Source organism: Trematomus bernacchii, unplaced genomic scaffold, assembly GCF_902827165.1.
Source record: "Trematomus bernacchii unplaced genomic scaffold, fTreBer1.1, whole genome shotgun sequence".
Classification (NCBI taxonomy): domain Eukaryota; kingdom Metazoa; phylum Chordata; class Actinopteri; order Perciformes; family Nototheniidae; genus Trematomus; species Trematomus bernacchii.
In genome coordinates, this window is record NW_022987513.1 from 3,500,597 (window position 1) to 3,516,771 (window position 16,175).

Consider the following 16,175-nt stretch of genomic DNA (forward strand, 5'->3'; position numbering starts at 1 on the left):
CATGACCAATGAGGGCACGAGATAAGTTTGTGCACAGATGGAAGGCTGACAGGCAGGTAGGCCATCCAGTTATTTTAGCCGGGCCGGCTAAAATGATTGGTCGTACTTTTTACAGTACTACGGCTTCCACAGATGACATTTTGTTATGGATTTTTTGTCAAAGCACTTAAGATATTCATTGCTATCGGGATGTTAAGAGCATTCCATGGAATATAACAAAAAGTGTATCTCGAGCCGGTTTCTCAAACTTACCTACCCCACCTTTAAGGTGAAGGTTTCTGTTTTTATTTAATTTTTACTTTCAAATAAACTCTGGGTAGCTTGTGAATGCCACCAAGGGACCTATCCCGTTTTATTTTTAACATTTAATAATATATATTTTATTCGTTATATTTTGTATTACTACGCTTTTTTTTTCTGAACTTATAATACTAATAAAAAATACTAATAAAATGAATAATAATAAACTTTATTTGTATAGCTTTCAAACTAAGTTACAACCTTTTTCACATAAAAACAGAAACCTTAACACACAGAAAATAAAAAAAGAGCGAGCTAAAAACTAAACTTATTTAAGGACAAAGAGAGTTACAATAAAGCAATTCTGAAAAAGTGTTTTTTTCAAATAGCAGCGTTTGCAGCCCTTCACTTAAGTTATCAAATACGTGTGTTTGAATAAAAACAAAAATATTGGCATCTGTAATGTAGTAGAAGAAGTCTAAAGAAGCAGGAAATGGAAACAGTCAAGTAAAGTACCTCAAAATGATAATTAAGTACAGCACTTGAGTTTCTGTCCACCACTGCTTCATGGTAATCATTATCATCATTATTAAAGTAGCTTTTGTGCTCACATGATGTTTCCTCTTCCTGTCAGACTCTGCAGGCCAGATGATGGACAGCGAGGAGAGGGACACGTTGTCTCAGATCTCAGACGTGGTGAGGCAGCCGGCCTTTATCGCAGGCATTGGCGCCACCTGCTGGCTGGTGCTGATGATCTTCAGTGTGTGGCTCTACCGGCACCGCAAGAAGAGAAGTGGCCTCAGCAGCACATACACCGGCATCCGCAAGGGTGTGTGTGCTCTTCTTCTGTGTGTGTGTGTGTTTCAGAGGGCTGTATGTTACAAATGCAAACCATTAAGTCCAAAAAATTGTTATCATGTTGCTGTTGTGAGAGGTTGGAAGTAGTGGAGTACAAATACTTTGTTACTGTACTTAAGTGCATTTTTCTGGTATCAGTACTTTACTCCACTACTTATTTTTCTGACGACTTTTTACTTTTACTTCTTACATTTTTAACACAAATGCCTGTACTTTCTACTTCTTACATTTTCCAAACAGGCTGGTTACTTTAGTTTTAATCTGTGTTTGGTGGCGTGATCATTATTATTTAGAGTCATTGTGTGCCTATTGATTTGAACACGATCCGTATATCCATCATTTCCTGGTCTTCTCTAAAGAAGAGGGACCAATGAAAACGTTGTCATGTTGCCGTTGTTCAGCATGGAAACATTCATTAGCTAACAATGACATTATTGTTCTATTAATATAAAGGGAGGTCAGTTACTCTATAAATATGTTGGTAGTTATGGGTACTTTTTACTTAAATACATTTCGAAACTCATACTTCTTTCTTTTACTTGAGTAAAGAAGTTTAGTCAGTACTTCTACTTTTACCAGAGTATATTTAAACACAAGTATCTGTACTTCTACTTGAGTAAAGGATGTGTGTACTTTTGCCGTCTCTGGCTGTTGTGTGCTTTCATTTGAAGGTGGTTAAGATTGTACAAGGGATCAAGACATGACACAACACTAAACAGCAGTTTCATCTCAGTGATATTAAGGAATCATTTAGATGATAAGCAGATCACATCAAAGGGGGAAAAAGACTCTGGGCTAATCTTCTTTTGACACAAAGAACACATCTGCATTCAGGACTACGCAGACAGTCAAAGGCTGACCTTTAGTCGCTCATTTGTGGAGAGTCATTTCCTGAACGCAGCGCAGTTCTTAGAGGCGCGGGCCTGTCAACCTGCCATTACCATGTCTGCTGCTACAACACTAGCGTTATTTTCCCCCTCTGTCTCGGGATGCCTGTCACCCCCCATTAACCTTCACCTGGTCACTCAGAGGGAGCAGTTAGGCAGCTGGCATGTGGTTATTTAAATGTTTGTTGACAACCACAATGTCCATCACAAAGCAGCAAGTGCATGCCTAGACATGACAAAAGCTCATAGTGTCAGTAACAGCACATCGCTGCTGTAATGGTTAAATCATTCTGCTCATTATTTCCTGTCTTTGTCTCTCCCTGCAGTGCCATCATTTACCTTTACACCTACAGGTACGTAAAGTGTGATTTCTCAGCCAATGTTTGTGATATTTATATAAGTGTTTGGCATTTTTTTATTTTTTATTTTATTTAGTTCAAATATCCTAAAATAATTACACGTGCTGTGTCCCTTTAATCTCGTATTTTCTTCATTTTCATATAGAAAGGTGTTGAAGCACAATTTAAGACTGCACAATGCTAAAATAACATATGGATGGGATTTTACAAACATCTCAACATAAAATACCACAATTACTGTGATTAAATAGTTCCTTCTAGATAGGATTGCCATATTTAGAGAGCAGGGCAGCCAAAGGCCAAACAATATAAACATACAGCTATTTAATAATGAATGATATGAATATTTCCCAAACTAAACACACATTAGCTGAATCTAATGTATATGGACATGTATTAAACACCATTATTGTCTGCATTGTCTCAGTTGAATCAAGTAGATCCCCACTCATTCTGCAGTGCACTTGTTTAAAATAAATAAATTGCTACAAGTAATCAAAAAACTGCATTTATCAGCAAATGGCAGCATTTCCTTTTTTCCAAAAGAGACAAAACAAATGTGTACATTTACAGAACTTAAAAGGTAATGCACAATATTAGTACAGTAGCTTTCCTTGGTGTGGGCTCATTGAAATACTTCAACTACTAAATAATAAGCCTCACAAGTGCAGACATTGAGTAACAATATGCAGAAACTCAGGTAACATCTGTTGTTAGCTATACATTTCTTAATTGCATTACAAACATATCCATGCATCTGTTTAATAGAAGTGTGTGTTTGGCTGTTCATAATACATCTGATACTGTGCCAAGCCCACCTGCTCACAAGGTTGAAAGCTTTGATTAAATCAGGAAAATATGTTGTGTTTTCTTTAAGAGAATTTGTAGTTGTTTGACATTTACTGGGTGCGGAGGAGAACATGTCTCAAACACTGTTTCTGAATACGTCATGCGAAGGTTGTTGAAGGCAATTATTTTACATTGTGTTGGTGCACATTAAACCACAGACTCAGACTCAGACTCTGAGCCCTATTGATGGAGGCATGTATTGAAGTGTATACTTTTGGCTTCTTTCTCAGAATGTCTTTCATGGCTTCACCTCCTCTGCCTTTGGCACTTCCTCTTCCTGACAGCCCATCAAAGTTGAATGTATTTTTTTCTGTTTCTCTTTGCAGTGGCATATCAAAGAGGAGAATCAGCGTGCGGTGCGGGCAGGTGAGTGATATTTGTGTCCCTTTGTGTTATATAAAAGGCTCACAGGATAAATGCACTTACACTGTGGAGACACTAGGGGGAGGTGTCTTCCTGCTCCAAACCCTGTGCATCCACCCCCTGCTCCTTCATCAGCAACACATGATGAGAGGGGCAGGTTTTGATTGACAGCTCTGTGGTCCTCCTTGTTGCAGACCTGGCCTTCTCAGCATGGGGGAACCTCTCAACCAGCTGTGGCTGCCTGACAATTGGCCAAATGCATGTGCCAATCACAAGGACTGTAGCATCAACTGCTGCAATAATGGCAACGGCACCAGTGACAGCAACATGACAACATACAGCCGCCCAGGTCAGTGCCAGACTGAACACATGTCAGAGTTCACCGCAGGAGACTCAATTCCATTAAAACAAACATTTGTATTTATTTTGCAGAGGAAGGTAAAGCAGAACAGTATCAAAGAAGGGCTTTCAAGATACCATTGTTGAAATAATTCATTATAATGATATTAATGGGATATTTCTTGAAAATTTGATAATATATAAATTAATATTCCTTTTTTTGTTTTTTGTACATTTTGTCTCTTTTTAAGCAAATAAACTACAATATAGGCTATATCATCATATGTGTTCTAACTACATGAATAATTTAGGGTTGGGGATTCATCCAAAAAATCTAAATGTGTATCTTCTAAAAACCATTACATTTGTTTTACTTATAAATAACAGAGATATTGCTACCGATGTACAACTATCCTATTAGTACACACCCAGTTATGTATCTTGTAATGAGTTTAACAGTCACTGAGACTTGAGAAATACAAAAAGTTGCAAGTATTGCATTAATACATGTATCTTACTGTCTTATCTTTGCTTTTGTTTGCTAAAAGTATATCTACAGCCAGTATGATTATGTTATATAGATAAAGATATACTGTACTGTGTGTCTTTGAAACTCAAATCCACTTCCATCAAAGCTGCAGCTGTGTGACTTCCTGTGTCCATGTGCTCCTCAGCTGACTGCATAGCTAACTATGGAAGCCATCCTGAAAACAAACAGCTGGGTCCTGAGACGGCCATTTACAGCGACGTGAACCTCTCCAACAAGCTCAACGAAATCAAGACGTTCAACAACTCCAGCCTGTGCTACGCCAGCCCGGGAGGAGACCCAGCGGCCACGTACGAGCCCATCCCCTACGCCACCACGCAGCTCATCCAGGCCAGCATCAAGAGTAAAGCAGCTGCCGGGGGGGCTTTAGCTGAACCTATGGACATGCACTGCTGGAAACAGCCCCCCAACCCTCCTCCAATACCAAAGGAGATGATGGCACAGATGCAGTACAACATTATAGAGCAAAACCTGCTTAATAAAGGTAAACGGGGTCACGTTGGATGTATTTGAAGTCATTTTAATGCTAAAAAAAAGAGGTTTAAAATGGTTCTTGCTTCTTTAGATCATCTGCAAGGAAGTGAAGGAATGATCCATCCTAAGACTATCCCCTACAACCAGAGCCGTGATCACAGCACAGGCGGCTCGCACCAAAGCTCCGACAGAGGCAGCAACAGCACCGCGGGTAAGGCCAACGGCTACCTGGCACTCTGGTGAATTTTAATGAGGCGAGACATAGGTCTGTTTTTTACTTTGATGTCTTCTTCTCACATCTCAGGGAGTCAGAATCAAAAGAAAGGAACGCGGGCCCCAAAAATCCAGAAACATAATGCAGTGAGCTGGGGAGAAGCCCCGCCTCCTCCACATGCTAATGCCTGGGACTGCGACGAGTACAGCCTACCCATGGAGAGGAGGTACGAATGAGGAAGGACACACTGTAGTTCTGTACCATACACACTTTCTGTCTTGTTTTGTCAGTCCAAAATGTAAAGATGTTCACTTTTATATGTAATTAAAAGCAGGAAATCTCCATTATTGAGAAGGTATAAAACATATTCTGACATTTACAAATCGATTTCTCAACTAATTTAGAATAGTTTCTTGAATATTGAATTAGCTGCAATGGTACACTTTAAAGAGGCCCTATTGTGCTTTTTGGGGTTTCCCTTTCCTGCAATGTTTTATATAGGTTTCAGTGCATGTAAATGGTTTGCAAAGGCTACAATCCAAAAGTGCCCTTAAGAGTGAGTTTCTCTCCACCCCAATCCCGAATCTAGGACTACATTTTCTTAAATACAGTTGTTCTACTGTAGGTCTTTAAATGAATGATCTACTGTTCACTGCACATACTCAAGGGTTTTTTGGAATTGTATTCCTTTTTTGATTGGCTGAAATAAATGTGAATACATGTTTTCCACAATTACTCTACTCTACTACTCTAGAGTGCCACTATCTCCATGGTGACTATCATGCTACCCATACCAGCTTCTTAAGATTTTTGTTTGAGATACAGCTGGTTTAGACTGCTGTTATATTTTATTATTACATATTTTTGAATGTCAATCAATCCATGTAGTAATCAAAAAGCAATTCAGTGTTGTATTTCCATTCATAGGCTACTTGAACCCTTCATACTTTTGCCAGTATGACTGTAAATACATGTGTTAAATTGTATTCTACATGGTCTTAAAAAGTCCATTACTTGTTTTAACCTGCAGAAATCCCTCAATGCTGAAGTTATCAGACCCTATGCTCTAAACACATGCAAATCTTCTGTCAAAACACGTCTTTATTGTCGTAACCAAAGAACACATTTCACAATTAAGGCTCGTCATTCTCAGACGGTTTACTACGACATCAGGTTTTATATCACAGAAATGACTTCATAAAACCCACAATGAACAGAGGCCTTCTAACAGATGCAGCAATTCTGCAATAACAAAACAGATGGTGCAGGAAGCTTATTGTTCTTCTTCGTACGTTTTTTTTCCCTATGATGGAAATGTGTGTTGCGATTGCCATTCCAAGGGATTTGCACTGATGTGTAATGGGCTGTGACTAATGTGTGGGGACTGCCAGCACCCCTCATTCCTTTAGCCATTACCTCACGTCAGTTGTCCTTTTCTTATCAGTTTTGATCCAGACGGGAGAATTGAAGGCTGCCCTACTCCACCAGTTAGAGGGGCGGCCTCGTCTCCCCCCGTCGTGTCTTACAGTCACCCCCCCAACACACAGGGAGACCTGAGCAACGGCCTGCACAATGGAGCCCAGCACCTTAGGTAACCAGATTATACCTTTACTGAGAATACATCCAATCATGTTATTTGTATTTATTATATTTTATTGTTTTATTTTATTTGACACTTTTTTTACATATGTATTTATAATGTGTAGTCCTTTTTAGCTTTTTTTATCCCAGCTCCGGTGACCAGATTAAACCTTCCTTGCCCACGAATGTTGGCATTCAGGGTTAGCCCGGCTTCCTGTATCTTGCCCAACACAGCTTTAAGACCCCATTTACACGGGAACGTTTGCGTTTACGCACCGTATGCGTTTTCAAAAAAGTATTCCGTTCACACGCATTCGATTCATTTAACGTGTCCGTTCACAAGAGACCGCTGGAAACGCTGGAAACGCTGTAGTACATATGCCGGGCCTGTAAGTGGCGCTGCTGCTGCCACAAAATACACCAAAAGCAGCGAAGAAGACCCCGGAGCATGGTTGCCATGGTTGCCCTTCTGTTTATTCTCCGCTGCTCCTGCTGTAAATCTCTCCGGTAGTCCACCAGCAGATGAAAAACACCCACCTCTCCGCCTCTTCCAAGGGACGAGGGAACCGTGCGGCAGAGTTTCCGTTAAAAAATGTTTTCGCCGGTCAACATGTCCGTTAAAGTTTAAATCTTCTGGACAAAATTAGAAAAGTGCTGGTCAGAGGTCTTCTTTGTTATTTATTGAGCTTTAAAACAAATTGTTAACGACTCTATATAATAAGATAAGAATAATAAACGGAGCCTCTCTTTTCCTCCCCCTCTTCTGACAGCCCAGCAGCTGATCTCTGAGCAGGAGACGTGGGGAGAGGGAGGCGGGGCTATTTCATCGTTATCAGAAAATGATCGTATAGGGCGTACACACAGAGCCGTTTCTAACGTTTTGTTACGGCCTCGTGTAAACGAAAGGGCTATACGCAAGAGAAACTATGCGGATACAACCCGTATCGTCCTCGTGTAAACGGGGTCTAAGATGCTGCAGATGTTCTTCCCAGGATTCACTGTAGATTACCACATCATCTAGGTAGGCTGCTGCAAACCTGGTGCAACCATTAAGAACAATGTCCATTAATCTTTGAAAGGTTGCAGGCGCTCCATGAAGACCAAAGGGTAGTACAGTGTAACGAAACAAACCCATTCCTGGAATCTGAAAAGCTGTATACTCTTTGCAGGCTGGTTCAAGAGGCACTTGCCAGTAACCTTTACAGAGGTCTAAAGCTGTGATGTACTTAGCTTTCCCCAACTTCTCCAGTAGCTCGTCAATACGTGGCATAGGGTATGAATCAAAACAGGAAATGCTGTTCAGCTTCCTCATGTCCGAGCAGAACCGAGGTTCAGTGGTGTTTTTCTTAGGAACAAGCACTATAGGATTTGACCACTCACTTCTAGATGGTTGAATGACTCCCATGTCCAACCTCAACTCTACCTCCTTCCTCAGTGGTTCCATCATTCTTTCAAGAATTCTGTAAGGCCTCAGGCGAACAGGTTTAGTGTCCTTCAGTACAATGTTATGCTTTATCACATCGGTGCGTCCAGGTTTTTCTGAGAACAATGCTGGGAAAGATTGTTTAAGCTCACCCAGTTGATGCCACTGACCCAAACTCAGATGCTCCGGAGGGGCCTGGGGTTTACACTTCTCTCTGTACGGCACTATGTCAGCCTCCTTTGCTTCCAACGCATCCTCTTCTTCCAGCTGGACATCTTGGATCATCAGAACATGTTCTCCATCTGCCTTCTGGTTTTTCCTGTCATGATATTCTTTTAAAAGGTTTACATGCAACAACTGTTTGCACTTTTTATCTTTTATCAGGACAGAGAATTTCATAGGTCACAGGGCCTGCCTTTCTCTGTGATCCCTCGCTCTACCCCTCGCTATCGCGTGAAGGGTCTGCTTTATGCGCTCCGCACAGTAACTCTGCTGCGAGGCTCCGGGGAACAGTTCATGATTACTGTTCGCCCCCCCCCCCCCCCCCCCCCCCCCCCCGTTCATAAAGTCAAGTACCCCTCAAAAGGTCCGGTTTATTTCATTTTAAGGATACGCACCAAGCAACATCTCCAGGTGCTCCTTTGAGAACCAGGGCAAAAAAGTTAACCCCTGTTAATAACGCATGAACAACTTTTACAAATATTTCTATAGTCTGTGTTGGTAAATGTCATCTACGTTGCACATTTCCTGCTGAAATACATGCATACCAAGTTACTGCGTGGCACTTTGGTTTTGATAAAACAGTGTAGTTCCACGATGTAAACGTTACATTCATAATCAAACGAGACAATCTGCAAGAGAATTAGCTATTTTTTGTTATTCTTAATGCTTGTCATTCACACGTTAATAAAATAAAATAAGTAGGCTACCGATACATAGCAGAACAATTGTGGCGATGTTCAGCTTAATAAAACTTGTCCAACATAATTTCTTTAGCTAATACTGCAGCGGGCTGCAGGCGAACCAAGTCCGCGTTTCGCTGCATTCCTTGATCTCCAGTGCGTCCGGCGGCGGCCACCACTGGGATAATTGGGTCCCCTTTTAACATTTGCTCCCGTTTAGCATTATGGGCGTCATAGCCATAGACTATAAAAGTCTTACCCAAGGCTGAATCATAAACTAAACTGTATATATATATTAGGGCTGTCAGTCGATTAAAATATTTAATCGCATGATTGTCCATAGTTAATCGCGATTAATCGCAAATTAATCGCACATTTTTTATCTGTTCTAAATGTACCTTAGAGGGATATTTTTCAAGTTTTTAATACTCTTATCAACGTATGAGTGGACACATATGCTTTATATGTTTGTTTATTATCATTTGAACAATGACTAATATTCTCATGAATATTAAACACAACAACCTCTGAACATTACAAATATTCGCCTCAATTCAACCTAGAACCTCTCTCATACAATACTGTGTGTGTGTGTGTGTGTGTGTGTGTGTGTGTGTGTGTGTGTGTGTGTGTGTGTGTGTGTGTGTGTGTGTGTGTGTGTGTGTGTGTGTGTGTGTGTGTGTGTGTGTGTGTGTGTGTAGACACTGTGATGGATCGTTGGCGCTATGTGCAGCTCAAGGCATATATGCTCGAACGGGAGCTGCCTGGACGCTGCAATCATGTTGCGCGCACTATCCGTGCTGAGTGTGCTGACTTTTCGTACAATGTCCCACTGTCTGGCTACCTGCATAAAGTCAAGTGCTCTGCGCAGTTGTCGGCGAAATGTAGCTCCTCTGTTTTCATTGAAACAGCTCCTTATATCCGTTAGCGCAGCTAGCTAGCACCAGATGCTAACTACAACAACAACACGTAAGGTGTGCCTCGCTCGCGCCACACCCTCCCGGTCCTCCCGATGGCCAGTCCGGGCCTGCCGGTGAGCGTGGAAGTGTGGTCTGCCACAAGCGGGCGGCAGGAGCGGGGCTGTCAGCATCAGCTTGTAGATGGTATTTTAAACTCGATGCGCTCTGAAACTACGGGGCGGCCGAGGACAAAAAATACACATGCGTTAACCCGTTAAAATAATTAGTGGCGTTAATTTTTTTCCGCGTTAACGCGTTATTAATGCGCTAACTTGACAGCCCTAATATATATATATCAAGTACAGTAACTACAACTAGCTAACGTTGTAGCCTAGCAGAGTGGACAAGTTGCTGTTAGCTGACAGTGAGGCACGTACCTGTCAATCAAAGTGACCACGCCCTAATTTATGCAAAAACGTTAAGACCTAATATAAATAAAAGGGTCGCGTTATAAAACAATTCACTCACCAATTCGTAATCATGAAGGTGGAATCTAACTATATCCCGAATAATTTTTATTGCATCCAGGGGTAGAAACATGTTTATTTCTGCTGTAAAGTGGGGCAGAGAGACAGCATTTTTTATTGCAATCAACCGTTTTTAACATCCGCTACACATTTTTTTGTTGTAACTCTAATTTGTTATTTGCATTTCCCAGCCAACACCTCAGCAGCCACGCTCGGCCTCTGTCCCCGTCACACACCTACAGCTCCATCCCCTTCTGCATGGACACCGATGGGCAGGAGGAGGAAGAAAGTGAAGAGGAGGCAGATGAGGAGACAGACGCAGAGCCCGCTGAAAGTCACTACAGCCAACACCACAACCAGCAGAAGCACAAACACCAGCTGCACCCCCCCTCTCCACACAAGCTGCTCCTCCACGGGCTGGAGCAGACCCCCGCCTCCAGCACCGGGGATCTGGACAGGTCGGTCACAGGGTCCATGGTAAACAGCTGGGGCTCAGCATCCGAAGACAACATCTCATCTGGCAGGTCCAGTGTTGTCAGCACCTCGGAGGGGTCCTTCTTCACAGACGGAGATTTCAACCAGGCGGCGTTGTCTTTGCGGGAAAACGTCGGCCTGCGCATGGGCCGATATCCAGAGGAGTCAGGTGAGAGGGCTTCTGGGGAGGACAGGGTTTTATTTGTCTTTAAACATATTAGCTACATTTTCGTATAGGGCATAATTTGTTCCAGACAAAAATATCAAGCAACTTCTGTATTGAAAAGATGTACACTTGTTTGACAAGTATCACATGGTGTCGAGACATTCATGATTCTCAGATGATTTATTTCGATAACTGGTGATCCCTGGATTATTTTCTGTAGTGACATCATAGTTTTTCTCTATCAGATTACAATTACAGTAGAATGACAACATAAAAAAATATGGAATCCTGTCTAATATTTGAGTATTCTGGTACATTATATTTGCTATTAAATAAACATATAATATGTGTGATATGACTTTGTGATGACTTCAGGCCGGCGCCCCCAGCGGCCCAGCAGCCCCATGTCCACAGACAGCAACATGAGTCCTGCAATAACACATAAAAGACCCAGAAGACATAAACAGAACCAGTCTGGTCACCAGGACTACCAACCCAAAGATGTCTTCAATGATGGTAAACATGGAACCAATAATGAAGTCAGAGACTTAATCCTGTTTATCTCCTAATAACTCACTAACATTTGGATCTCTGTGTCCCCAGACTCCTGCACGCCTCTGAGTTTTTCCAGCCAGATGTCCCACGGCGACTATATAGCGAGGGGCGCCACGCTGCCCCGGGTGGGCTCTGGGGATGCCCGGGGGCGGAGGGGCAGCACTGGGACTCACAGGGTCAGGGAGGCTGCAGAGGGCCAGGAGAAGCACAAGACTCCACCCGGAGGAAAAGGAAGCAGCAAGAGCCGACAGCACTCAGGCACTGGATGGATTTTATTGCACTTTTTTTAAAGGTGATTGAGTGGACTAGCTGACTAAAAGGTTTTTTTCTTGTGTCTCCTACAGAATTAGGGGATGTCCTACTGTACAGTCGTCCTGCTTTCCCCTCAGGTCATGCTCAGAGGGAGCCTGATGATACTCATCCATCCAGCTTTATGTCATGTGGAGACTCAAGGACCAAACAGGGAGGACAGGTGGAGGAGGTAAATCAAAGAACTCGAAGCTCTAAATCTCAAATTCCTTGCTAGTTATTTGGTGTTCCTCTTCCCAAATATATGTGTTTTTTGTAACACTTTCCATCCCTTTTAGTTATAAGCACTAAAATGCTCTATGACAATAATCATAACACAAAATTAAGCATTTTAGACAGACTTATAAACTCATAATTTCTAGTTACTCACTGATATTTTCTGTATTTAAATTCCCATTGTTGTAACACATTCTAATCTTTTAATACACGACTACTGTATAAAACAATACTCAATTCTGATTGGCTGATTACGGCATTCTACAGTTTGTTATTCAAAGCAGTGTTTTGATATTCCCTTTTGATATACCAGACTGCTGCTACTTTAAGTATTCATAAATTAAATCCTCTTTAAAATAATATTGTTATTTAAATAATAATAAAAATATTCTGGCTGTGTGAGAAAGGAGGTAAATATACGGCGTACTTTTTTCGCAAGGATTAGCGTTTTATAATTAGCAATAGTTGTAAAACATTATAATGTTTTTATATACATGAATCACTTTTATAATGCCTTATAATGGGATTATTAGTTACAGTAAGTGGTCATTGAGTGCTTTAAGTGAAGAAATTACATCCCAGGGGTAAAGGCACGTTAAATACATCACAAGTTGTTTTTAATCACTAGAAGTAGTCATAAATAAGTCGAATACAATTTATTTTACCCTGTTTTGTATGCATAGATTAAGTAATATTTTATTCAGCTACATTAAGCTTTACTCTAAGCAAAACAATTATGATAAAAATGCATTATATAAATATTATAATGTTTTACAACCAAGTTGATTTCAATGCACGATCCTTGCAAAATGATTGTAGTAACAGCAATTATTAAGTTGTATGATACTTGACCTTATACGTAATTAGTAAATGCTTTATAATGTTATAATTATAACATATATTCATGAGTAAAATTATACAGCGCTACAAGAAGTTGAGAATGTATCATAATCATAATCAGTTTTATTACCATGTATCTTTACACATACAAGGAATTTGCTTTGGTATATGTGGTGCATACCAAGACACAGAATACTAAATTCTAGTCTAAGTATGTAAATAGACCCACGCTGCTATATAAAGTGTTACCATGTTTATTTTAATATCTTTGATTTAAGGAGAGAAAAATAAATGACAATATTTTCTTTCCACAGTTCCTCAAAAGCTAAGAAGCAAACCGAGCACAAAAAAGAAAACCTACCGTTGCTTCAGACGAAGGACTTTGACCATTAAAGGATGGAAAAAAGACTTTAGAAATACTGCACAATACATGCTATTGTTTTATACTTCGAATTTCTCATTTGGTGTTGAAAAAAAAAGAAAAAAGTGCCCTCATGTTTGAGCCTGTGGACTTCAATTAGTTTGCTTTTCGGGTGCCGGCCTGCAGGAGTCCACTGCTGGTTTCCCCTCAGTAAAGCAACATGAATGCACATTTAATGGCGACCGTGAGTGTCTACACAAACATCGTCCGTGGCGTCTGCTCGATGCGGCGCCGTACCTGATCTTTGCTTGTCAGTTGTCTTGTTCTTTTTTCCTGTAATTGATATCCAGTTCATTACCAGCCATCTTGTAAATTCCTGAAATTGTTTACTGCCACAGAAGTGCTTCGAATTCAAATTTTATATAACAGTGTTAATGTTTTATAAGTGATGTACATCTTGTCTTTGTATTATTTGTCCTACTTTGGTTATAAAAGCACAATCACTTAGTTTTTATTCTAAGTCTTTATTATTATGAATTCCAGTCTGGAGGAAAAACAGGCTTTGTCAATCATTTCGTTCAGGCTGAGAAAACGATTGTTGATTGTGATTGTGCATTCAGTTGCGTACATGTAAGCTGCTTTCATACAGATGTGTTGTGTGTACTGAGAGAATTGCATGCAGATTCACCCGTAAGAGCTTTTACTTAACATCTTGACTGCTTAATCGTCCTTTTGGGATGATGAAAAAAAAAACTTGTTTAGGGACTGGTTCCATTTTTTGTTTTCTCCACTGAAGCCCATGTCATTCAGCCCTGTGTTCCCCTGACCTTTGCCATAGCTCTTTGGAGCAGGGCTGGACAATAGGTGTCATTTATCTAAGTACTGATCAATGAGACACATTTTCAATAATTATATAAATTATAAAAAACTACAAATATCAGAAAGTCAGTGTAAGAAAGTGAATATAATCAGAAAATGTTGTGTTAAAAACATATATTGATATTGTATTATTTATAGATCTAATGTTAAATTTGCATTGTGTGATACATTTTGGTCATATTGTCCAGCCCTATTCTGTAAGTTAAATATGGAACAAATTTGTCACTTTAACTACTCTGTTTGAATAAATATTGCTGTTCCTTAAGCAACAATAACATATAATGTCATTCTTTGAACTTAGTTATAGCATATTGTCATTGTAGTCCCAAATGAAACCCAGTTTTTCCAAAATTAGTATCCAGAAATGGCAAAGAAGAAGTGAAAAACTGCTTCTCATCAAGGAAATCAAGCCTTTAAAGTGACCCTTAGTCATGAAATGGGTCATTAATTTGCTTTACGGTTTCAAATTACAATTTTAGAGAAAACCACTTCCCATGTAGAGGGCACATTTTTTATTAATGAATTAAATGTATTTTTAAAAAATGTCAAAGGGTGAGCCTGTTGTAGCTGAATATCACATGAGTTGATTGCAGGTTGTTCAGATCACCTGTTGGCTCCTAATTAAGAATTGACAGCAGCTGGTGCGTTTCCCCTCTCGGCCAATCAGAGTGAGACAACAACCTTTCTATAAAGCTTAAGAGAGGTTGAGAACTGCACGCCAAGGACATTAGGATGATTCCTTCACGTAATGCACACCTTATATCAGCAGATGTTAAACCCTGGTCTTTGGCCCTTTTTAAAATCGTTGCTGTCTTGTTTTTTCTTCTTCATGTTTTTTTTTTACATTTTGAAAACTAATTTGAGAGTTTAGAAAACCTCCTTTATACACATTTTCTTATTTTGAATGTGATTTCTTTCTCCAAGTTATGGTTATATTTCACACAGGCTCCGCCCTCTACTGGACTCTATGGGTACTACCCTTAACCATGCTATGCGAGCATTCACATACCGAGTTGCATAAACGTAGCCGGCCAATCAGGGCGAGCCTACCTGAATGCGCGTGCAGGCACACAGTATATAAGGTCGCCACGCCTCCTGATCCTGTTATCCTTTTTCTCTTCAGCGAGCGAGCAACAACTGATGCAGAGAAAGTAAAGACGTTTGAAAGAAGAAGAAATAAGTTATCATACCTTCATGGAGTCGCCACTTCTAGAGACCCGGGCCGGTCCTTCATGCCCTGGCTTAATAGCAGGCGCCCCAGGTCCAGGGAAGGGGCAAACATTGATCCAAGTGAATTGTGACAGAGATGGAGTATTGGACTCGGACTCCTGTCGGACTCGAGTGCCGATTTTCGGGACTCGTGACTCGACTCGGACTCGCTCACTGATTGACGCGACTCAGACTTGGACTTGTGAATTCTCGCGCACGATGACTTGGACTCAGACTCGTGAATTTTTCCCCCCCACAATGACTCGGACTCGACTTGTACATTGACGCTCTGACTTGGACTCGGAATCGGACTCGAGCAAGTTGTCTCTGGAGTCTGATGTCCTCTATCCTGGCGTGTGCACCGGCGAGGCGAGTTCACATGCTGGGCCCCGCTATTCCAGTCTAAAGATGTCTAGAGACACACCCCGCATCGTGCTGTATGCTTTCACACATTCTGCTTCCACATTTGAAAAGAGCAGCGCAAAATGCTCGTTATGTGGAAACAAGATTGAAGAGAAGGCTCCGTAACACATTACGGTGCGTCTACACAGCAGCGTTAAAAAAATCTTGAAACGCTTCTGCCCATTCACTTTGAATGGGGTGACGTCACTTTCCCTCACTTTTCGCCGAAATGCATTGTGGGCAGGCGAGCGGAGATTTTCAGGATTTTCAGGATTCAAAGTTGAACAAGGTGGAAGCGTCAG

General features: G+C 40.9%; 1 protein-coding gene across 1 annotated transcript in view; it reads left to right on the forward strand.

The window, feature by feature from the left end:
• The window catches only part of LOC117470278 (roundabout homolog 1-like), a 115,475-nt gene extending 100,956 nt beyond the window's left edge, over window positions 1–14,519 (forward strand). Inside the window, exons 18-30 of the mRNA XM_034114992.1 lie at window positions 875–1,069; window positions 2,312–2,338; window positions 3,520–3,559; window positions 3,751–3,905; window positions 4,570–4,926; window positions 5,008–5,127; window positions 5,221–5,356; window positions 6,575–6,721; window positions 10,654–11,105; window positions 11,478–11,618; window positions 11,706–11,915; window positions 12,002–12,138; window positions 13,337–14,519. Coding sequence (XP_033970883.1) covers window positions 875–1,069; window positions 2,312–2,338; window positions 3,520–3,559; window positions 3,751–3,905; window positions 4,570–4,926; window positions 5,008–5,127; window positions 5,221–5,356; window positions 6,575–6,721; window positions 10,654–11,105; window positions 11,478–11,618; window positions 11,706–11,915; window positions 12,002–12,138; window positions 13,337–13,351 — 2,132 coding nt within the window. The 3' untranslated portion in view covers window positions 13,352–14,519. The remainder of the gene's footprint in view (window positions 1–874; window positions 1,070–2,311; window positions 2,339–3,519; window positions 3,560–3,750; window positions 3,906–4,569; window positions 4,927–5,007; window positions 5,128–5,220; window positions 5,357–6,574; window positions 6,722–10,653; window positions 11,106–11,477; window positions 11,619–11,705; window positions 11,916–12,001; window positions 12,139–13,336) is intronic.
• The last annotated feature ends 1,656 nt before the right edge of the window (window positions 14,520–16,175 follow it).